Below are 24,744 nucleotides of genomic sequence, written 5' to 3'. Positions count from 1 at the left end.
TAAATAGCAGCAAACGTGAGTGAGTTTGGGATCAGAGTGGGGAAAGTTGATGAGTACCATCTTATTGCCGTTGTTCACTCTGTGAAGTATGCAGCCAGGTCATTGCTTAGAGAGAACAGAAGGGAAGCTGTGCGAAGAGAGTGGTTGGTGGCAGTGTTGCAAACTAGTGAGGGACCCGGGGACTGGGCCAGCCAAGCGAGGGGAGTGAAGGAGGGGACACGGTGTGGTATTGGTGAAGCTGTGGAGCTGGTGTGAGCACAGAGGAACAGGTGGACAAGGACTGGGACATGACTGTGATGGGACTGGAAGGGCTCACTCACCCCATGTCGGGTGAAGCTGGGGGTGTGAGTTGCCACTCACTCCTTGAGGGCCCGAGATTTCCCTAGCTTTCTTTACTCCCTAATAGGAACCTGGTTAGGAGTGAGGCCACCACTTTGTGATGTCTCAGAGTGGCACGTGCTGACAGGAACTGGAACACCAAGAACATTGTGTCCTGGGGGTCAGATGGTCTGAAAACACTGGGTGAATCTCACAGAAAGCCAGAGGAAGGTGAGGTGATTATGAATCCATCCCCTTATTTAACAGCTGAGGAAATGGAGGCCCAGAAAAGTAAGGAGAGCAGCAGAAGAGAGACTCCAAAGATCAATCATTCCTAGTTTAGGATTATTTCCATGGCTCCCAACTGAATGAATCTCTTCTTAGAGCCCATGGGCTTCTGAGGGACTGGCTCCTGGCCGTGCTCCTGGGCTATTGGGCATGACATTTATTCACCACATCCCTAGCCCCCCAGGCAAACACTTCCTCTTTTCTTGCATCTCAGGATGCTCAAGTGACAAATGTGGAGGGAGGCTGTCCTGAGGATGGGGGCAGTGGTGAGGAAATGGACCACTAATGTGGGGATGGTCTTTGTAGGCAAAGTGCCTGATCATACTGGCCTTCTTCACAAAGAAGGCAAGGTTAGGAGTTTCTAAATAAGTTTATCAGTTCAGCAGTAACTCTGTCCTGTTTCTTGCCATGCCCTACACTATATCTTAGAATTCTATCAGCCAGCACCTGGTGCATCTGACACCTTCTATGAGCCTGACCTTTGTTCTCCTATCTCATCACTGTCCACTTCCCAGGGTAAGTGTGGTATCTACCCCCAGAGCAGCAGCCCTCAGGCCTGGCAGTGAATTTCAGAGCCCTGAGGAAAAGTGGCACCACGACGTTCTCTTGGAGAGGTAGCTGGGTTTGGAGAGCATGGATGGACTTGAGTCCTACACAGTCCTCTGGCCTCCCTGCCCTGCATGAAAGGAGGACAGAACTGAGGTCTCAGTCCATGCAGTAATGAACTCTGACATATGGCCTTACTGACCTGGCTGGAGGGCCCAGCACATCTCTACACCAAGATCCTACTTTCTAGGCCTCTCCAGGGATATGGTAGGGTCCCTCTGCTCTCCAGCTGCCAGCTCCTGAGTTGTGCAACCTAGATGGGGTGAGAGGAAGGACTGATAAATGAGTACACAGTCACAGTCTGTCTTCTCTGGGAGATCACCTACCACTGCTATTCACAGATAATTATAAAAGAATTTAAAAATGCAATATTATCTTCAACCAGAAAAAATTCACAAGGTCAGTGCTAGATAAGATTGTGAAGGGGCAAAAGAGAGGCTGCTCTTGGCTGACCTGTGCCTTTGTGGAAGATAGCCCTGTTCAATGCCAGGGCTGGGGATGCACTGGACAGTCCCCACAGAGGATGGGGCCCTAATTCTATGATAGAGAAATAAGAGGCTGTTGGTCTCAGAGGCTGTAGGCCAGGGCTGCTGTGTGAGGGGCCAGAGGCAGCTGGGCTGGGCTGGGCTGGGGAAGCTCAGGGTGGTTGGCTTGGGAGCAGCCAGGAGCTGAATCCTCACCATGCCAGGAGCAGGCAGTTTATCTGATGCTCTTTGATGCCACCCACACAGTCAGGGACCCCATAAGTCCCAGCAGGCAGTTTTGCTCGTAGTGTAGGCTCCCAGCATCAAAGAAAGAAAATGAAACAGAAAAGTTCACTGCAGAAGAGAGGAGGGACTCTTGCGAGGCCCCGGGGGCTGAGGAGGATGAATATGCTCACTTTTAAGCTTTTCAGACATTTCTTTCACTGCATCCCTGGGAATCACCAAGGAATAAAATCTGAGCAGGAGCAGGATGGAGCCGGGCTTAAAGAAGAGTCAGGAAGGCAGAGGCTATGTTTGCCCGATGCAGACCCAGAGAGAAGAGCTTAGGTACAAGTTCAAGGAACTGGACTGAAGAGACCCAAGGCCAGGTTGCTGTTATATCCTGAACTGGTTGACCTTGACCAAGTCAGTTAAGATCTCTCGGTTTCAATTGCTTCATCTGCCATGTGGAGTCTATAAGCTCTGCCTAGTGATAGTCACAAGAATGTCATACAGGGATGCTGATAGCCTGTACTGCCCTCTGGTGTGAACAATAAAAAAGCAAAAACTCCCATGGAGCTGATACAGCCCTATGGGTGCCTGGCTTGGTAAATGCAAATGTGTGTGTGTGTGTGTGTGTGTGTGTGTGTGTGTGTGTGTGTGTTTAATTTAATAAATCTTTATTGTTTAGATTATTACAATTGTTCCTCTTTTTTCCCTCATGGCTCCCCTTCACCCGGTTCCAACCCCACCTCTGCCCTTACTTCCCTGCCGCTACTGTCCTCATCCATAGGTGTATGATTTTTGTCCAGTCTCTTCCCAAACCCCCCAAACCCGTTTCCCCCTGAGAATTGTCAGTCCACTCCCTTTCTATGCCACTGATTCTATTATATTCATCAGTTTATTCTGTTCATCAGATTTTTAATTCACTTGATTTTTAGATTCACTTATTGATAGATATGTATTTGTTGTTCATAATTTTTATCTTTACCTTTTTCTTCTTCTTCCTCTTCTTAAAGAGTACCTTTCAGCATTTCATATAATACTGGTTTGGTGGTGATGAATTCCTTTAGCTTTTTCTTATCTATGAAGCTCTTTATCTGACCTTCAATTCTGAATGATAGCTTTGCTGAGTTGAGTAATCTTGATTGTAAGTTCTTGCTATTCATCACTTTGAATATTTCTTGCCACTCCCTTCTGGCCTACATAGTTTCTGTTGAGAAATCAGCTGACAGTCATATGGGGTACTCCCTTGTAGGTAATTAACTGTTTTTCTCTTGCTGCTCTTAATATTCTCTCTCTGTCTTTTGCTCTTGGAACTTTAATTATGATGTGTCTTGGTGTGGTCCTCTTTGGATTCCTCCTGTTTGGGGTCCTGTGCGCTTCCTGGACTTGTAAGTCTATTTCTTTCACCAGGTGGGGGAAGTTTTCAGTCATTATTTCTTCAAATAGGTTTTCAGTATCTTGCTCTCTCTCTTCTTCTGGCACCCCCATAATTCTGATGTTGGTACGCTTGAGGTTGTCCTTACAATATCTTCAAATTTTTGGATTCTTTTCCTTTTTGCTTTTCTAGTTGAGTGTTTTTTGCTTCTTTGTATTTCAAATATTTGACTTAAATCTTGCGGTCCTCTAGTCTGCTGTTAGGTCTCTGTATAATATTTTTTATTTCAGTCAATGTATGTTTAATTTCTAGTTGGTCCTTTTTTATATCCTTGTGGGTCTCAATAAATTTACCAACCTTTTCTAGGAAATTCTTGAAAAACCTTATAACCATGGTTTTGAACTCTATATCCAGCTGTTTGTTCTTTTCCATTTCTCTCATTTGTGATCTGTTTCTTTGTCTCCTCATTTTTGCTGTTTCCCTGAGTTTGTAGAGTAGCTTTGTGTGCTAGGTGTCATATATGGCCCAGTGGCTCAGCCTCCCCAGTGACCTGAGGTGGACACTCTTGGTGCACCCCTTTGTGAACTGTGTGTACAACCTTGTTGTAGTTAAGTCTTGATTGTTTTAGGTATCATGGGAGGAATTGACCTCCAGGCCAATTGGCTGTGAGGATCAGCTGTGCCTGTGCCAGGAGAACTTCTGTGCTGGAGACAGCCTTATGAGACAAGACTTGCAAAATTGTAAAAGTCTCTGTACTCAGCTTGGATGGGGCAGAATCTCAGGGCTGAGCAGACAGCCTTGGCTTCCTATAAGCCCTACCCTATGAGGCCCCTGGGTCTCAGTGTTCCTCAGTAATGGCTGCAGTCCTCTCTGCACACTCGTGCACACACCTCCAAACCTCTGCCTTTTGCTGCTCCCCTGAGTTTCTGTGTGCTCCTCTCTTTCCCCGACAGTCCAGACTCCCCCATATGAGTCCCCCAGGGTCTTACCCAAAACTAGGGTTCGGTGCAGTTGGAACTGGAGTTCAGTGCAGTCAGGAGTTTCCATCTTCCTCCTGCTAGCAAAAGCCAGCAGCACACTCAGCAGTCAGTCCTCTCTGCATGCACTCGCGCATGTGCTTCCAGACCTCTGCCTTTGCGGCTCCCCTGAGTTTCCATGCACTCCTTTCTTTTCCTAACAGTCCAGACTCCCCCACATGGGTCTGACTCCCCAGGATCTTTCCTATAACTGGGGTTCAGTGCAGTTGGAACTGGGCAGGAGCTTCTGTCTCTCTCCTTCTAGAGCACATGTGTCAAACACAAGGCCCGCGGGCCAAATCCGTCCCGCCAGGCCTTGCAATGTGGCCCGCACCGCGCTGTCATCACTGCACTCCGCTGCGTTTCCATCACAATGACAGTTTATGACTGTTCAGTAAACCATTCGGCCCGCGATTTAGGCTGGATTTTAGATTTTGGCCCCTTCTCTGATTGAGTTCGACACCCCTATTCTAGAGAAAGCCAGCCAGGCACTCAGCCGCTGCCTGTCCTCTCCATGTGTGTGTCTCCGTACCTCAGCCTTTTACAGCTCCTTTGAGTCTCCGTGTGCCCCCTCTCTTTCCTTCTAGTTGTAGAATTTCCACTCAGCCAGCTTTCCTGTAGTTCTGAATGATGTCCGTTCTGTCTTTTAGCTGTAGTTTTGAAATTATTGTGCGAGGCAGCAGTTTAGGTGTGCACCCATGCACCATCTTGGTTTTTCCTGGTAAATGCAAATGTTAATGCCACCTCTTCCTTTAGGAGAATATAGTCCCACCCCAGGGTGCATGGCGTGGCAAGCAGAACATAGACTGATTTTAGCTCCCAAAGTCCCTGGACTGGGTCCCCTTGTTCAGTGACCAACCTGTACAACCATACACAGCAGCTCTGGGGGGACTGAATTAGGTTGTGGGTACTGAATGAGGTTTTAAATGTGGATAGGACAGGTGTACAATTTTGTGTGCTTGGATTAATTATCACAGGGGATCAATATTCGCTTCTCCCACACCCTGGTATCTGCTCCACTGCCCCATTCTGAAGCTCACCACTCACTGTTTGATGCACACAGACACAGCCATGACATCAGAGCTGTCTCTGGGAGGAGAAAGACAGACATAACAAGGTGGAAGGTGAGCACAACTGAGAAGCCAGGTGCTTCCAGAAAATGGGTATTTCTAAGTGATGAGGAGACAGAACTGGATCATGAGGAGAAGAAGGAAAAGGGGTGGTGGTGTTGGGAAACCAGTCACATGTGCAGGGCCAATCATGGCTGGATCCCTGGTTGCAGCAGTGGTTTCCACCCTGTGGTGTGTGTGTGTGTGTGTGTGTGTGTGTGGCTACTCCTTTGGGAGAAAAATGCATTTATAGTCAGCTGAGTTATAAATCTAACTCTAGAGCAGGAGCTGGAACTGGTTGCTGACTCAGATGAGAAGAAAAGCAAAAGTGGGGAGAAATTCGGCTGTGAGAGATTGCAGAGGCACACGGGAGGAACAGAGGGTCTTTCTCTGGCCTCTTTGAAGGGGTTAGGCACTCTGGGTTACAACACCAGGCCCCATCCCTTGCAGCTACCCTGACATTCTCAAGGACAGAGCACATCGGAGGTAATCAAGACTTCTCTGTGGGTTTGCAATCTGTTAGCCACATTGCCTTCAAATGTTCCCTTTCACTGTGTTGGTCACATCCCCTGGAGATCAACTAGCCTAAAGATGTGGTTCAGGAAACAACAGGAGAGAGATCCTAGCATCAGGAGCATACCCCTACCTGCTCTGCTTGGGATATTCCATTTGAGGGCCTTCCCTGAGTGTCCCCTTGGCATAGAGAACAAGGCAGAGTCATCCCAACTCCATGGCCTCAGGGCCCTCTTCTTCATGGAGCAACAGCTGGCTCAACATTAGGGCCCTATTCTGAAATCATAGAGGGTGGGGGCAGGGGGATTATAAGGTCCCTGGAGGGCCTGAAGTCCTGTAGGGAGGAGCTGGGGGTCTGTGCTGCTCTTCTCCCAGAGTGTGGCTCCAGAGTTGTGGCAGAAAAGGGATCTAAGGGATATGCCCTGCCTTCCGGAAATACTTAGTTTAAAAACTCCCTCCTAAACCAAGATGGCGGCATAGGGTAGACACCTGAATGCAGCCTACCACAACAAATTTGAATTTAGAACTGAAAAACAGGGGAAACATCGCCCTGAAGCACCGGATGGCTGGCTGAGAGGAGGCTCTACCATCTGGGAAGGAGAGAGAAGGCACACTGAACCTCAGAAACTGTGAAGGTACAGAGGACTGTACACGCAAAAAGGCGGCCACCAGACTTTGATGCTGGCTTGCTTGCGGAGCGCAGAGAGGGTGGACAGCTAATGCGAGGCTGGCTTTCTTGTTCGGGAGGAAAACAGAACCATCCTATTTCACTGATAGACAGCCCCAGACAGGGAGAGGCCAGACTGTCAGGCAGTGGGCAGAGATCTCTCGGAGGTGTGTGAAGCCAGCGGCCATTACTGTGGGACTCAGAAACCAGACCCTTGTAGGGAGGGGCTAACCAAAGCTTGTCTGCATCACCTGAGACTTCGCCCCATCCAAGTGGAGCACAGAAGCCCTTTCAGGGGCTAGCTTTCTCGTTCGCAGTGAATGGGACTCTCCTAGGGAGTGACAGACAGGAATCTAAAGCTTGTCTGCGTCTATACCAAAGAGTTGCTTGCACCTGCAACCAATTGTGCGGGATTCAACAAAGCTTGTCTGTGCCACCTCGAGACTCCGCCCCATTCAAGTGGAATACAGAAACCCTCCTAGCTGAGACACTTCTGATCCTCATAGCCAATTGGCTTGGAGATCAATGTTTCCCAGTGATACCAACAACAAGCAAGGCTTAACAACAAGACTGCACACACAGCTCACAAAGGGTTACACCAAGACTGTCCACCTCAGGTACCTGGGAGGCTGACTCACTAAACCATATAGGACATCTTAGCACACAAAACCACCCGACCAACTCAGGGAAGCTGTGAAAATGCAGAGACAAGGAAACAGATCACAACAAAAGAAATGGAGGACAAGAAGCAACTGGATATAGAGTTCAAAACCACACTTATAAGGTTTTTCAAGAATTTCCTAGAAAAGGCTGATAAAATAAATGAGACCTATGAGGATATGAAAAGGGATCAACTAGAAATAAAGAATATATTGTCTGAAATAAAAAAATATTATACAGAGTCCTAAAAACAGAATGGAAGATCGCAAGAATCAAGTCAAAGATTTGGAACATAAAGAGCCAGAGGACACGCCTCCACAGAAGCAAGAAGACAAGAGAATCCAGAAAGTTGAAGATAGTGTAAGAAACCTCTGGGACAATTTCAAACGAACCAACATCAGAATTATGGGGGTCCCAGAAGAAGAGAGAGAGCAAGATACCGAAAGAATACTGGAAGAAATAATGACAGAAAACTTCCCCCACCTGGGGAAAGAAATAGACTTACAAGTCCAGGAAGCACACAGAACCCCAAACAAAAGGAATCCAAAGAGGACCACACCACGACACATCATAATTAAAATTCCAAGAGCAAAAGACAAAGAGAGAATATTAAAAACAGCAAGAGCAAAGCAGGTAGTTACCTATAAAGGAGCACCCATATAATTGTCAGCTGATTTCTCAACAGAAACCATGCAGGCCAGACAGGAATGGCAAGAAATATTCAAGGTGATGAATAGCAAGAACCTACAGCCAAAAATACTCTACCCAGCAAAGCTATCACTCAGAATCAAAGGCCAGATAAAGAACTTCACTAATAATAATAATTTTAAAAAAAGCTAAAGGAGTTCATCACCGCCAAACCAGAATTATATGAATTGCTGAAAGGGGTTCTTTAGGAAGAGGAAGAAGATATAGATAAAAATTATGATCAACAAATACGTAACTATCAACAAGTGAAACTAAAAGCCAAGGGAATTAAAAAACCTGATGATCAATATTAACTGTTGAATATAATAGAATCAGAGGTATGGAAGGGGAGTGAACTGAGGATTCTCGGGGAAAAGGGGAGTGGGGAGTGTGGGAAGAGCCTGAACAAAAACTGTGCACCTATGGATGAGGACAATGGGGGTAGGGAAAGGGCAGAGGGTGGGGTGGGAACCTGGTGGAGGGGAGCAATGGAGGAGAACAAAATGAGGAACACTTGTAATAATATGAACAATAAAGATTTATTTAAAAAAAAATAAAAATAAAAACTCCCTCCACTGTCCTTCGCTGCCCAGACTCTCCACAGCACATACTACACTCCAGAAAAGAAGGTCAGTGATAATCAAACCGGGAAAGGACATTAGAAAAGCTAGTGTCTTGGCATCTATATTAATGAGTAGAGGTGAGAATTTGCATGGCACTGTAAACACCAGGGTTGTGTGGGACAAAGCTCAAGAGCAGATGCTGAAATTTGAGTGTCCTATGAAAGCCATTAGCTGGTCAGGGGAGGAATGGGGCAGAGCTGGGCTGGGAAGGCCAAGGAATGTGAAAACAAACATTAATAAGTGGGACAGGGTCTGCAAGGAGAGAAGGGAGGGTGGTCAGTAGAGGAAGCCTATGTAAGGAAGGAATGGCTCACCCTGACCACAGGACCCACATCTGCTGACATGGTGGTGGGGAGGGTCAGGACTTTGCTGATCCCTCTCAAGGGGCCCTCAGGACACCAGTGGCAGCTGAAGCCCCATAGTGCCTGGTGGGGTCTGGCCTAGATGGTGGGCCTGGATGGAGGTCCGTTCTCTCTGCTGCCTGTGGAAGGAGAGGCATCCATGGGACATCCCAAACTACAGGGTAGGAGTAGGTGCCAGTGAGTCCAGACTGCAATAGCTTCAGAAGCGTGAGCTGAGAGAGAAGATGTGGCTCAGAGCTGGATGAGTCCCTCACATCTGGAGTTTGGAATAGGGCTGAAGGAGAGAAGTTCTGCAGTATCATTAGCCACCTGAGCAGACTAATCCAAGTGTGCTCTACCCAACGGAACCAGGGCGGTGGCTCAAAGGTAAGGGGGTGGGAGCAGCTGGGAATACAGGCAAGTATGTGATTAGAGATGGGAAACTGAGAACCTCACAGCTCTGTGCTCCCAGGTTCTTACCTGTCTCACACCCACTCACTGGCCCCTGGGTGCTCCTGCCAGGGGATGACCACAGAGTTGCACACCAGGAAGCCCCCCATAGGGCTCTAGGGTTGGCAGTTGGAGGAGGTGGAGGCAGCACGGAGAGCGAGGAAGAGATCAAACTGTAAACCAGGAGCCTCCTCCTCCTTCCACAGTCATCTGCCAGGGCTTACCCCATCAGAGATCCCTGCCATGTGTGTCTTGAAACACTGAACAACATTTCCTGCCAGTGTCAATCACCAGGGCCTCATGCTTAATTCTCTCACCCTAAGAGTCACCTGGGAGAAAACTGGACAGTGCATAAGACATGTGCTTACATCTCACCTGAACTCAGAGTTTCCAGTCCTGCTGGGCTCTCTCCTTCTTTCTCCCCTTCTTCTGCCAGGTACAACCCTCCTCCTGGTGCTGCCTCCTTACTGGGAGTCTTCACTCTTTAAGTCCTGCATACCTGGAGTCTCTTTTCTGAAAAACATATCTGGCAGATTCCCACTCTCCTTCAAGACTGTCTTCAGAAATGGCCTTTCCCTGAAAGCCGCTGAGCAGCACCTACTCTCACTGTGACCATGATGGGCTTTCCAACCTGGCATCTCCCCTGCTCCCGTCCACAGGGCTGCCCCTGCTACGGGCATTGTCCCAGCTTCTCTTGTTCGAGCTCTGGGTGTCTATTCCCTGCAGGGAACTGCCAGGAGTAGGATGAAGGTTAAGAACATGGGTTTTGGGAGTCAGGCAAACCTCAGTTCAAAATCATCCTTCCACCTGGCCTCTCTAGGTCTGTTTCACACCATAAAGCTGTTATGACAACATTGAGCTTCTCACATAATAATGTGCTAGAGCATTACTATATGTCTGACACACAGTAGATATCCAAGGATATTTTTTAAGTGTTTTGCTTGCCCTTCTACCCTGGGCTGGGTCTGTGTGCTCTCACCTCTGCTCCCTCACCAGGGCCACGAGCCACTCCAGGTCTTTGCATATGTTTCAAGGTGCCCATCACACTCAGCCCCTCACCCTGCAGCACTGCCACTGTCATGCATTTCAAGACTCCAGGGGTGTCAATCCCTAGACCTCAAGGTGAATTGAGTTAGGTTACAAAAGGCCCTGATTTAGGCCCCTATAATTGCCATATGTTGTCCCCATTCTGTTTTCAGCCAGATCAGCTCAGAACAAAGTTTGTCTCTGCTTTGTAAGACCTTCCTAAAAGCCTAGGAACTAGCCAGTATCTTCTAACATCCTGGCATTTTTCTACCACATCTCCTAAAACTCCAGCTTCAACAGACATTTGGTCTGAGACAGCTAAGCTGCAATAGGAAGAGTTTAACCAGCTACGTCACTATCAAATAATAATTAGCTTCTCACTCAGCTAATTTCATATTTTGGAGTCTTTACCCTTTTAAATCTCGATTTGATTCACAGGTCCTTCTTTTTGTCTTATTTTTAGAAACATGAAATAACTTGCAGTGCAATGAACTGTAGAATTTAATTAGGCTTTAAAATTTAAAACCTTTTTCAAGGCAACTAGACAATGATGAACTTCGTGGATAGATTGACTTGTAATCGAGGTCCTGCATAAAATGTTAGACGGTGATAAGGGCTAGGAAGAAAAATGAAGCCAGGAAGAGGAATATGGTAGAGGGTTGTAGTTTTATAAAAGGCATCCCTAAAAAGGTGACATTTGAGTAAAGACCTAGATGATGTAAGATTGCAAATGATGTAGGCATCTAGAGTGAGAGTATATTCCAAGGAGAGAGAACAGTAGTACGTTTGTCCTGATGCAGAAACAAGCCTGGCTCACTCAGGTAAAAGCACAGAGAACAACATGGTTGAAGTGAGGTGAGCAAGGTGAGACTGGCAGGTTACACATAATTTACAATTTTCTTATTTAGGAGCATTCAGGCTATTTCCAATGTTTGATTTTATAAATAATTTTGCATTTGATATTTTATAAATTATTTCTTTAATTTTTACTCTTACCACTGGAATTCCTGGATTAAATGAAGTTCTTGACTCATAATGCCAAGTTGATTTCCTGAAAAATTGTAGAGTTTCCACTTCCACCAAAAATGTATGAATGTATTCATCACATCCCTTATCACCATTGTAAGTATTGTTCCTTTAAAATCTTTGTCATCTTTCCCTGGCTGTTATGGCTCAGTTGGCTGGAGCATTGTCCCATACACCAAAAGGTGGCAGGTTCAATTCCCAGTCAGAGCTCTACCCACGATGTGGGCATGTGTGGGAGGCAACTGATCAATTGATTAATGTCTCTCTTTCTCTCTCCCTTTCCTTTTCCCTCTCTAAAATCAATATAAAATAGAAAAAATAAAATATTTGTCATCTTTTTTAAAATTTATTTTTATTTATTTATTTATTTTTAGATCAATCTTTACTGTTCATATTAGTACAAAGGTTCCTCATTTCTTCCCCCTCCACCAGGTTCCCACCCCACCCTCCACCCTCTCCCCACCCCCCATTGTCCTCATCCATAGGTGCACAGTTTATGTGCAGTCTCTTCCCCCATTCACCACTCCCCCTTTCCCCGAGAACATTCAGTCCACTCCCCTCTCATATTGCCGATTCTATTACAATCAACAGCTAACATTGTTCATCAGGTTTTTCAATCTCCTTTTTTTTTTAATTAATAAACTTTTACACTTCTAAGAATACATTTTAAAATCTAATAATTTTAAACCTTGTTTGTTTGTTTTTTCTGCCCTGGGAACTGAGAAGCAAACTTGTTTACATGTAAACTTGCCCTTAGGCTATCAAAAGGTGTAGCCATTCAAGTGTAAACGGACACATTGTTTAAAGTAGGGGTGTCGAACTCAATCAGAGAAGGGGCCAAAATCTAAAATCCAGCCTAAATCGCGGGCCGAATGGTTTACTGAACAGTCATAAACTGTCATTGTGATGGAAACGCAGCGGAGTGCAGTGATGACAGCGCGGTGCGGGCCACATTGCAAGGCCTGGCGGGACAGATTTGGCCCGCGGGCCTTGTGTTTGACACATGTGGTTTAAAGATAGCTGCTGGTTGGAATTGGATTACCTGTTCTGGGTGGGAAGGGCTTGTCTTCCCCTTTCTCCATTAAAATTAAGGTGTTAGCTTTAAAACCTCTTTTTGGCAAGAGACCTTATACTTTCAGAACTTTAAATTTTTCAGACAGTAAATCAGTTACTTAGCATTTTCTTAAATCAATAGTACCTCCACATGCCCAAGGATACACTTCACACAAAAGACATTTCCCAATAGATCAACCAACCTCATCCAGGCCCCACACAAGGCACTCACAGATCAACACCCCAGCGCTATACTAACTCAACACATCCAGATCTAAGCCTTCATCACTTGATTCAGCAGACTCTCAAGTTCCCCCAAAAGTTTCCAGCCATGTCTGAAAGGCAGCCTTGGGGCGGGGGCAGGCGAGGAGCGAGCTGTTCCAGGCCTGGCTGCTCTGGCCTGGCCTCTGTTGCTATGGTCCGTTCCACAACCAGCTGCTCCAGGTCTGGCCACTGCCGCTCCTGGCCTGGCTGCACCCGACCCCTGCTGCTCTGGGTCCGGCTGCTCCGGGCCTGGCCGTTCTGGGCCTGGCAGCTCCCGGCCTGGATGCTCTGGGCTTGGCTGCTGCTGTTCTGGGCCTGGCTGCTCCCGACCTGGCTGCTCTGGGCCTGGCCGCCGCTGTTCCAACATTCTGTCTTTTTTTAAAAAACGCATTTATGTTGCAATGTTGGCTGCTGAGTTGAGTTCTGACTTAGTCTTCGATTTTTCAAGATCTTCTTTGTGTTCTTTCTTAAGTAATTTTACTATCTTTTGCTATAACTTGATTTCTTCACATTGAAAACTTCTTCGGTTTCTTCCTCCTTGTCCTGGAAGCTCAGCAGGTTGGCCTGTGGCACCCCTTTGTTCTCCACAGGGTCCTGCGTGGCTTCAGCCTGTTGCCGGGGTCAGCGCTGCCCAGGAAGCAGCCCCCGGCCTTGGCTCCGTGGCCCGCGCTCAGCAGTCGAGGGCCCAGCGGCACCCCTCCCCCCCCTGGGGGCCCCGTCGCCCTGCTCCTTGTTGGCGCCCGGCTGGCCAGTGTCCGGCAGGGGCTCCTGCTCCTCATCGCATTCCTCCCAATCTGGAGCTTTTTTTCTCCTTCCCGCTAGGGGAGTCTAGCATCAGAGTCAGCAGACTGTCCTCTGTGCGCAATGTGTGCGACTCCAGAGGCTCTGCCCCTCGCCGTTCCCCTGGGACTCCGTCTCACAGCCCCGTCTCCCTCTCTTTGAGCCTGGGTCCCCAAGGATTGGCCTAGAACGGGGGTTCAGAGCAGTTGGAACTGGAGCTCAGCACAGCCGGAGGTTTTGTTTCCTTCCCGCCAGGGCAATCCAGCATCAGAGTCAACATTCCTTCCTTAGCGCGCAATGTGCATGACTCCGGGGGCTCCGCCTTTCGCCGCTCCCCTGGGATTCCGCCTCACAGCCCCGTCTCCCTCTGCTTGAGCCTGGGTCCCCAGGGATTGGCCTAGAACTGGGGTTCAGAGCAGTCGGGACTGGGGCTCAGCACAGCCGGAGGTTTTGTTTCTTCCCACCAGGGCAATCCAGCATCAGAGTCAACATTCCGTCCTCTGCGCGCAATGTGCGCGACTCCGGGGGCTCCGCTTTTTGCCGCTCCCCTGGGATTCCACCTCACAGCCCCATCTCCCCCTGCCTGAGCCTGGGTCCCCAGGGTCTGGCCCAGAACTGGGGCTCAGCACTGCCGGTTCGGGGGGTCAGCCCAGTCCAGGGCTTTTATTTCCTTCCTGCTAGGGAACGCCAGGCAGGCACCCAGCCTTCTCCTCCTCTCCGGCTCCGTCCTCTCTGCGTGTGCGCAGTATGTCTCCGTACCTTAGGCTTTTCCAGCTCCTCTGATTTTCCTTCTGGTTTTCTCTTTCCTTCTTATTGTAGAATTTTCAGTCAGTTGACTACCTATAGCTTTGGGCAATGTCCATTTTATATTTTAGTTGTATTCCATTGAAATTGTTGTGTGCTGCTGCAGTTAGGTGTTTACCTGAGCAGCCATCTTGGATCCTCCCTCAATATTTGTCATCTTGATGGGTAAAATGGTAAGGCATTGTTGATTTCATTTATAGTTTATTGATTATTAAATTGAACTTTTTCATGTTTATTGGCCACTTAGATTTCTTTATTATGAATTGTTTTTCATAAATTTTGCCCATCTATCTACATAGATATTAATATTTTTCTTATCAATTTGCACAATCTCTTTGTTGGGACTGCCATAACAAAGTACCATAGAGTAGATAGTAGATAATTTTATTTCTCACATTTCTGGAGGCTGCAAGTCTGAGACTAGGGTGCTACCATGGTCAAAGGTCTGATGAAAACTCTCTTTGGGGTTGAAGACGGATGATTTCTCATTGTATCTTCCCAGAGTGGGAAGAGAACCAACCCCTGTCTGGTCTTTCTTAGAGGGCACTAATCCCATCATGGGACTCCACCCCATGACCTAATTTCCTCCCACAGGCTTATCTCTAAATACCCATCACACTGGAGATTAGATTTTAACATATGAATTTGGAGGTATCACAAACTTTCAGTCCATAACACTTACTAAATGTCATTTTTGCTGAATATCCCCAAATATTATGCAGAAGCAACTTGGAGACATTAGTATTTGCTTGTTATCGCTGCTGCATCACCATAGCAGGAGTCTCTAGCCAGGCAGCGTGGCATGAAGAACTCAGGCTCCTAAGATAAGAATTAGACTCTACACTTTGTCTCTCTTTCTGAGGCCAGCAAAACACCCTCTCTCTTTCCTCCAACTGCCCTGGCTGTTATTCAGTCTATTGCAAGTTCCACTCTGTTCACTGTTCCATATTTTACAGTAGTCTTCCTCATTATAAAGTGATTTTTTTTTTCCACAGTGAGGACTTGTTTCCATGGTGATGTAAGAGAAAGTCTGTGTGGAGGCATTGCAGCTGGAAACTTTCACCTACTTTGAGAGGTAAAAAAGCTGATTGAGGTAAAGGGTCAGTGAAGATTCTGAAAGTGCCAGGCAGAGGTCAAACCTTTGTGGGGAAGTTAACTCAATAGGAAAACATAATGAACTCCTTTCTTGTCATTGTAATTGCCTCCCATAGGCATGCAACTTTTACACCTCTCTACCACTAATGTTGCATATTCAATAATGTTTTTTCATGTATTGCCTTAGACATTTGGTTTGAAACAACTCTTTAGGCAACTTAGATAACTTTTAAAACAACTTTGTCAAAGAAAAAGAGTATAATGTGGCAGCTGCAGAATGATAAAAGATTACTGGAGTGCCTTCTCTTTCTAAATGATAATTTAAACAATTTTTCATGTGAAAGGTAAACAAATAATAAAAAGAAAGAAGTGCAGCAGCATAATTAATAAAAGTGGTTATACTGCAAAGTCTAATAAAACAAATCAGTGTTTAAGTATAATTTAAAAATATTGTGACTCTCATGCAAGTAAAAACCAAACGGAGAGTGGACAAAAATCGTACACCCATGGATGAGGATAGTGGCGGGGAGTGGGGGGTTGTTAGGGCAAAGGGTGGGTTGGGAACCGGGTGGAGGGGAGCCATGGGGGAGGAAAAAGAGGAACAACTGTAATAATTTGAACAATAAAGACTTATTTAAAAAGTAAAAATAAAAATGAGGGAGCCAGAAAGTCAGAAAACAGGTCTGGGAGCCTACAACTCTTTCTCTTGGTTCAGGAACACAGGTGACTGTGCCAGCAGCCTCCCAAACTAGGAGTGAGCCAGTACTTACAGAACTGTCCCATTTGGCCTGCCAAGCCTGCCTCTGTCTCCAAAAGAAACAGGGATATAGGAACTTAGAGGGAGAAGCCATCAGGTGAGCCTCCTTTCTCTCCAAGATGCTTAGGAAACACCTGCCCCAGGCAAGGAGCCTACAGCCAACAGCAGAATCCCAAATAGAAAACAGCATGAAAAAGACCTGGTTGCACAGGCTCTTTGAGATTGATGGGGCCAGATGTGGTAGATCAATTGTTCTGGCTTAACTTTGCCACTGGAGGTATTAAAGAAACAAAAAAGAAATAACTGATGGCTCAAGGACCTCAAAAAGGTCGGAAGATAAACTCAGCTAGAGCAGAGGTGAGAGGCCTTTCAGACTATAGTGAAATGGTCAAGGGCACCATTCACTGATGGGAGAGAGTGAAGAAAAGAAAGAACCCCTCACAGACAGATTCATAAGGTAGTGGGAGTTCCCAGATCATTTTCCTGCCTCCTGTGTGAAGATGGAGGGGGAGGTGGCGAGGAACTGGGCTTGAGAAGATTGGTGTTACAGGCTGAACTGTGTCCACTCCCTCAAATTCATATGGTGAAGTCCTAACCCTAGCACCTCAGAAGGCGAGGATCTTTAAAGAGGTGATTAAGGTAAAATTATGTCATTAGAGTGAACCCTAATTCAATGACTGGTGTCTTTATAAGAAGAGGAGCTAGGACAAAGACATGCACAGAAGAAAGACCATGTAAAGACAGAGGGAGGAGGCAGCATCTTGAAGCCAAGGAAAGAGGCAGTGGAAGAAATTAACTCTGCTGACACCTTGCTCTCAGGCTTCTAAACTCCTGAACTGTAAGAAAATAAATATCTCTTAAGTCACTTAGTCTATGGTATCTCTAGCTGTAGTGCACCAATACAATTGAAGATTTAAGTACATGCTAAGGGGAAAGGGAGAGAGTCCTAAACAGGACCAGGTGATATTAAAAGTCAAATTATATTAGAAGCTTTAATTTTTCCAGTTTTCCACAACAACTCAGCTATACTTAAAAACAACCAAAAAATACACATTTGGATAGATTTAGCACAAGGGATCTCCCAAAGGAGTACAATGGAAAAACAGTGGAAAAAGCTGAGGGTGCTTAAAAGAAAGAGATTTAAGTGAAATATTACACAATCTAGACTATACAGATGAGAAAATAAAGATGGTGCGATTGATAGGACAATACAAAGGGGTCAGGGAATAGGGGTTCCAATCTATAATACTGAAAAACTGACATTAAGAGGAATCAGAGCAGAAAAAGGTAGAAGAACAGGAATTTGTGTCCAGAGGGTAGGACATATACATTTAATATTTCAAGATGGGAAAGACTTGGATGATGACAAATGTATCACTGTTCTTGAGAGTGGCTGAAATAAAGTTGAGCTGAAGGTCACTAGAGCTAGAGATGTCAAAGAATTTTAAGGTTAAATGTTGAACTAAGGGAATGATGAAATCACCCAGATTGAGGGTAGGACTTGGAGAAAATAGGAATCTTGTGAGCCAGTGTTCCAGGAATGATGGGAATGGCAGCAGGCCTGTCATTCAGCAAACATTTATGGAGCACTTACCATGATCCAGAATCCAGGATTCCAGGGACACAGCACAAATTAACACAAATGATCCCTGTGATCCTGATGGCCCTCCAGCGGATGTGTTCACACTCTGGTGAGGAAATGGAGGATGCAGACAAGGAGAGGTTGAAGGCTAAAAGGTATGAATCTGTGAGTAGACATTTATGTATAACCGCAAAGGAGGACTGGGTGGGGAGCAATATGGTGTAAATAGGAGAATGTGGTGCTCCTGAATCCACATGAGCATAAGCTCGATTATGGTACCTAGAGAACATATATTTGTAATTTACCACTTTGTTCTCAGTTCTACATAGAAAATGCCAGGCATGTAGTGGAACTGCAGAATATTTGTTAAATGATGAATGCATGCATGCATGTATGAAGTCAAGAGGACAGTGGAGCATAATAGAAAAAATCTCCAATCCAGAACTGAGAGTGTTTCATCTATTTGTGATATTCTCTAAAATGACCTCTATTCAATTAATAAGATCTCCTCAGTAGGAAACAGGAACAGACGAATCATTGAGCCAGAATGGAAAATGGCAGTTAATTCATTCAATAAATATTTGTTGAATTCCTCTTATCTTTGCAGCGTTCATAGGGGTTAAAAAAGCCACACACAAAAGATAATGTCATAGAAAGTGACTGGGGTGGGAGCAATATTCATTAGAGTAGTCACGGGTCAGAGAAGGTTCTGTTCGATCTGAGACCTGAAACACAAACAAAAAGCAAAACGGAAAACAGGTGTGCTAAGGAGACTGTTGTGAGCAAAGGAAAAACATGTGAAAATATGCCGTTTGAGAACAGTAAGAAAGCCATTTTGACTAGAGCTTGGTGAATGAAGGAGGATGTGGTAGAAGAGGGAAACAGAGACCAGACTATGGAAGACTTGAGAGATGAGCGAATTCAGGCTGGACCATTGTGGCAGAGATTCATAGCTTTACCAAAACCTCTTTTCCTTTTCTTCCTGGGCACAGTATATATTTCCCAGCCCTCCTTAAAGTTAGATATGGCTAAAAACTTCTGAAGATTAAAAAATACAAAATCTTAAATGTAAATATTGATAGCAAGTTAGGCACTGAAAAAGGAAAGACCAGTAAACTTGAAGGCATAACAACAGCAAGAAAATGAAGCACAGCAAGAAAAAAGCCTGGAAAAGGTTAACAGAGCTTCAGTAGCCTGTGGGACAACATGAAATGTTATAACATACATGTAACTAGAGTCCCATAAGGAGAAGAGAGAATACACACATGTTTATAGCAGCTTTATTCATAATTGCCAAAACTTAGAAGTAACCAAGTTGCTCTTCAGTAGGTGAGCGAATAAACTGTGATACCATCGATCAATGGAATATTATTCTGTTGTGCTTTATTCATACAATGAAATACTACTTAACAATATAATGGAATCAACTGTGGATATGCAAACCAAAGACAAATCTCAAAAGCTTTACGCTAAGCAAAATAAGTCAGACATAAAGATTACATATACTATATAATTCTATTTTTCTATTTTCTTTGTATAATTCTATTTATATAAAACTTTAGAAAACAAACAAATCCAAAGTGACAGAACACACCTTAATAGTTGCCTTGGCTGGAGCCCTGGGAGACTTTTGGAGGCAATGGAAAAGTTCTGTATTTTAAGAATGTAAAAAATAATTAACATGCAAAAAACGTTTGCTTGAAATGGATGTTTTATCATATGGATGTTTAATCAGTTAATAATAACTGATTAACTAAATAGCCTGCAAAAGAAAAGATATGATAATGTGCATATTCTCAAAGGGATAACCAGGGCGGTTTTAATTAAAATTTAATTTACAAAAGAGTGGGCATAGTTTAGAACATGAACAAGATGATGCAGTGCTCCTTACTGGGCCAGCAACAGTAAGCAGCCATTACCACTCCTAGGCCTGAGGCACAAGAAGAGAGAAGACTTATAGAAACCGAGCTGTCTGGAAGGTGTTGCCTGAATGAAGGCTTTGGTGGAGAGAACAACCCAATGTGGCAAACAGACAGGAAGAAAACTTAAGACAGTGTTTTTCAACCTTTTTTGGGCAAAGGCACACTTGTTTCATGAAAAAAATCACGAGGCACACCACCATTAGAAAATGTTAAAAAATTTAACTCTGTGCCTATATTGACTATATATAAAGTAATTCTCTTGAATAGGAATCAAATAAACACAAAGAAAGTATTTTATAATTACTTTATTATGAAATATTAAGTAAACAAAATAGTGAAAAATTATAAAATTCTTGTCTTGTCTGCACCTACGGCACACCAGGCAACATCTCGCGGCACACTAGTGTGCTGCGGAACAGCGGTTGAAAAACGCTGACTTAAGAAATACACCCCCTGACCTCACTCTCCTCCCATTCAATCTCCCTAGTCCCTCCTACTGACCAAACCGAACCATAGCCAGAAGTCAAGGAAACCTGTTGAAGCAGTCCCTCCAGCTCAGCCTCCCAGAACACAGAATAGAGAAGGGTAGAGAGGGTGCATCTAGAGGAACAGATGGAAAGCGGCCTCATTTCCAATTTCATGGCACAGGACTGAAAGAAGGGAGGGAGAGGTAGAAGTCTCGAGGATGGGAGGGGGACTGTGATAAAGGAAGGGACTAATCCAGAGATAATCAAGGGAATGGCCCATATTCACTACCCAATTAGGGATGGATCCAGATTAAAAGTTTCCAGACACATGTATTTCCATATGAAAAGTTCCAAACATGTTGCTTTCCTTCTCATTTCCCAAGCAAGTTTTCCTATATGGCCCTGAACCCTCAAGCTTCCCACCTCCGTGTTTCCCCACCAAGTTCCCATTTCCCACCAGGTACCATGGCCCCACTCTCTTACCCCACCTGCTTCACAGCTTAGGGGAGAAGTGGGCCACCACGATGTTCTCCCTGGTGATGTAGCTGGCATCTGAGGAACACAGGAAGGGCACGATCCCTCACATTCCTCTGGCTCCCCAAACTGAAGGGAAAATACCAGAGCTGAGGTCGCAGCCCATGCAATGCTGAGCTCTGACTCCTGATTATGCTGGCGCAGAGGGAGCCCAACATTAAGCCTATAGACCATTGGTTCTCAACCTTTCTAATGCGGCAACCCTTTAATACAGCTCTTAATCAAGACCACAATTCTAATGGGTTCCTCACCCGACACCTGGGGTGCACTGGAATGGCACTGATCAAACACTAACAGCTACACAAATCATTTGGGATCTTGTTAAATGCAGATTTGCATTCAGCAGCTCTAGTGAGCTCTCGGATTCTGCATCTCCAGCAAGCTCCCAGGTCATGCCCAATTGCTGGTCATTAGACCACCCTTTGATTGGCAAGGCTCTGGATTAGACTATGTGAGTTCCTACCAACCAAGAACATCTCGGACACATCTGCTATCCTTTTGTTTTATGCCCTAAGCAGAACTACACATGTTGTTGTCCTAGATGCCAATGTTAGAAATGACTAAACCCCTCATGAAGGGCTGAATCTGCACGTCCCCTACTGTACCTCTTTCCACCCGCTGTTTTTCACCATGGCCACCAGCCTCAGCCTCATGCTCACCATCTCTTCCCCATCTCTCCCCCACCCCCCCACCCCCCAGGGCTGCTCAGAGAGAGGCAGTGAAGAATCTAGTTATCTCCCTTTCATCAACTGCACTCATGACAATGTCCCTAGGCCCCTGTCCTTGCTCTGGTCTCTGAGGTGCTTTGGAGCTGTCCTTCCAACCCCCACAGGTTGTCATGGTGCCTGCTGCTCAGACTCTTCATTGGACAGAGCAGCAGACTGTTTCCATGGCAATAAAAAGAATCTGTGGAGAAATGACACTGGCCTTGTAAATTAACTCACAGGAACACTCCTGGGAAATGAGTTCCTCTTGGGGGATCAGGAAAGATTCCCCTCATAGAGATGCAGTTCCTAAGCCATTGCACCAACCCGGGAAGCCCAGATTTCTATCGGTGGTACCATCATCCCTGTCTACCCTCCAGTCGTAGAGTGTGCCAACTCTAGACTCCTGGTTGCACTCGAACACACTGCAGTCAGGAGAGTACGGTTGAGATACGGAACACTGGCCATTAGTGCTCCACAGCCAGTGCCCCTGCCCAACCTGCTCCTCCTGGTCCCTCTCTGCTCTCCTCCAGTCTCTCATCTAACAGGACCTTGGGTCCACTCCTTCCTGTCAAGGTGTGAGCAACTGAAAACAATGCCTCCCCCCAAAATATTAGTGTGTTATCACGGGATCTTTGAAACAAAAAAACAAAAACAAAACCAAAACAAAAACGAACATTGCCACTGAAGTCTTTGGGAGACATTTCTCTGCCCCGAGTATGTCTTTCTCTTCTGCCTTTCATACCATGAGTCTTGGCTTTTGTACCATTCAAGCTCACAGTACTGCAGGGAGGCCATTTAGCGTTCTTTGAAACTCCCAGTCCCTTTCTAAGCCAATACTTGCACACCTGGAATCAGACTGAGCTAGGTTAAGAGAGATAGCCCTTTCTGCCTCTGCCTCCCAGGCAGCAACCATTGCCCCACCCACCTCAGTTGTTCCACAGCCCCCTTCCCTCCCACCAATACTTGTTTTCACACAAGGATCAGAAACCCGTTCACCTGAATGTGACTAATAGCAGACTAAAGTGCATTTTCTAAGGGAGATCAGAAATTAAATGTAAGGAAGGAGTTCCTATGTGGAATTCCAGGCATCAGTTCAAAGGAGAGTGGTACAAGAATAGTTTGGATTTAACTCTTTAAAAGAGAGAGAGAGAGAGAGAGAGAGAGAGAGAGAGAGAGAGAGAGAGAGAGAGAGAGAGAGAGAAGCTATGTGGATCTTCTCTCCTAAGCGCTTGTATGCAGGTGCTGACTCCCTTAAACGATAAATGGAGTTTGCTTTGTTTTTGCTTCTGTTTCTAAAGCCAAGGAATGTGGTTTCTCATAAAATCCAGTTAAACTAATGCTACGTGTGGCATCACCATAGGGGTCTTTACCTTCACTGCCAATGTCACTGTCTCCTTCATAGCAGCACTAGAATCCAGCCTGAGCCCACCATCACATCTAATAGAGCCACCTGCAATGGGCAGCAGCACCCAAACCTGCCTCCTCCTTCTCACCTCTTAGAGACCCTGGGTTTCTCCTGGGACTTTTCATTCCTAAAAACAAATCATTATCAAGGTCTTTATCAGATGCCTCAGGTCAAGTCCCAGCCTGGCCACTTATTTCACTGTGTAACTATTTTCATTTAAGTTCCTCCACAAGCAGAGCCTAAGACAGGTGAATCTTTTGGGATGTAATCTTGGGACACAGGAGTGAGGGAACGGGAAGACAGGCTCAGAGGTCCCTGATGTGGGCAACAGGGATCAGCTCCACTTGGATCCACTGAGAAAACACTGAATTCCGGCTGGAACTGCTTAAAACACCACCAGCCACCCAAACCTTTCTTCCTGCCTTTACTTAATGAGAAATGGCCCACACACTGTCCTGAGGCTCCTTCATAATGGAGAAAGTTCATAGCACTGTGGAATTCCAGGTACAGTCAATATTGAGATTGAAATGAAAGGAAGGACAAACAATGATGATAATGATAAATGAGATCAGCATCTTAATCAGTGAATATGCAAATATGCTTGTATGTGCATAGACTGTCTTTGTGAACAGTGATTGCCTCTGGGGAAGGGAACCAGATTCTAGTGCTCAAGTGTGGAAGGGAGCTTTACCTTTTACTTTGCACCCTTTTGAAGTACAATTGACCCTTGAACAATAGGTTTCATCTTACGTGGGGATTTTTTTTTTTTCAATAAGCACATTTAATATATATTCTCATCCTTACAATCAATCTTAACATTTTCTTTTCTTTAACTTATTTTAAAAATACAGTATATAATAAAAATAACATGAAAAATTTGTTAACTGTTTATGTTACTGGTAAGGCTTCCAAGCAATGGTAGGCTAATAGTAGTTAAATTTTGAGGGAGTCAAAAACTATAAACAGCCCAGCCGGGTGTAGCTCAGCAGTTGAGAGTCAATCCAGCAACCAAGAGGTCACCGATTCGATTCCAGGGCAGAGCAAATGTCCAGGTTATGGGCTCGGTCCCCGGTGGGGGGCGTGCAAGAGGCAGCCAATCAGTAATTCTCTCTCATCATTGATGTTTCTATCTCTCTTTCTTTCTCCCTTCCTCACTAAAATCAATAAAAATATTTTTAAAATTATAAACAAAAATTTAATTGTGCAGATTATTGGCATCCTTAGCCCTGTCATTGTTCAAAGGTCAACTGTACTTCAATATGTTACGGGGTTAGTTTAAAATATTTTTTAAATAAATGTAAGTGCTGTCAATACCTTGGACCAAAGACCACCAGGACCACAACTATAATCAAACAAAATTGATTTTTTTGATGCCCAGCAATGAGAGTGAACACACACCATGGGGAAGGGTGGGTGCCTCAGTCAGAGTATTGGAAAGGACTTAGCGGCTTGGGCTTGTGTTAGGTGATTTTGAGGAGGATTCAGGAAGCAAGGCTTTGCTCTGAATTGGGTGCTGGGGTAATTATATGACTAGCATCCCGATCATAAGTATCTTTTTTTTTTTTAAAGATCTCACACATTTATTACTGAACCATCCTACTATTGCAGAAGGGGGAAAAAATCAATAGAGCAAAATCACAAGTCCATTAATTCTCCAATTAAAATGCTCCAACTGTCCAGATGGTAGTATCTTTTCAATCATTTAAAGGTGTAGGCAACCTGGATACACCATAAATATGTGAGTCATCTGTCATGAGTGAGTTCTCATAGGCCCAGTTTGGTTCTCCTCCAATGTCTCCTCTTCGAGTTGTACCTGATTTTATTACCAGTTTTCATCCGAATCCATTGGGGAATGAGCTGGTTCTGCTTCTGTTTCTTGGCCAGGAACCTCTTGATCCTGAAAGTCTTGTGGGAAGACATGGTGAGGGAGAGGCAAGAGCGCACCTCGATGGCGGAGAAAGAGAGAGAAGGAACCCGATC

The 24,744-nt window shown here is 45.3% G+C and overlaps 1 protein-coding gene across 3 annotated transcripts; it reads right to left on the bottom strand.

Annotated features, from left to right (window-relative positions):
- Nucleotides 1-1,200: 1,200 nt before the first annotated feature.
- Nucleotides 1,201-24,744, bottom strand: LOC118725473 (60S ribosomal protein L39-like). 3 transcript variants are annotated; one of them, XR_004990007.2, is made up of 4 exons: nt 24,484-24,744; nt 10,643-10,647; nt 4,646-4,649; nt 1,201-1,211 (listed from the first exon to the last, which is right to left on the bottom strand). XR_004990007.2 is itself a non-coding variant. In XM_045584740.1 (1 exon), exon 1 carries the CDS (start codon nt 24,682-24,684, stop codon nt 24,529-24,531), a length of 156 nt encoding a protein of 51 aa, XP_045440696.1. In that variant the 5' UTR covers nt 24,685-24,744; the 3' UTR covers nt 24,314-24,528. The 3 variants fall into 3 exon arrangements, 1 of the variants encoding a protein (XP_045440696.1); XR_004990026.1 differs by having other exon boundaries at nt 24,591-24,698; XM_045584740.1 differs by lacking the exons at nt 1,201-1,211; nt 4,646-4,649; nt 10,643-10,647 and having other exon boundaries at nt 24,314-24,744.

Source organism: Pipistrellus kuhlii, unplaced genomic scaffold (assembly GCF_014108245.1).
Source record: "Pipistrellus kuhlii isolate mPipKuh1 unplaced genomic scaffold, mPipKuh1.p scaffold_m20_p_1, whole genome shotgun sequence".
Taxonomy (NCBI): domain Eukaryota; kingdom Metazoa; phylum Chordata; class Mammalia; order Chiroptera; family Vespertilionidae; genus Pipistrellus; species Pipistrellus kuhlii.
This window is presented reverse-complemented; position numbering and strand designations above follow the sequence as displayed.

What these genes read in the sequence shown, in the direction of transcription:
- LOC118725473 (XM_045584740.1), bottom strand. Translation starts at nt 24,684, where the DNA reads ATGTCTTCCCACAAGACTTTCAGGATCAAGAGGTTCCTGGCCAAGAAA.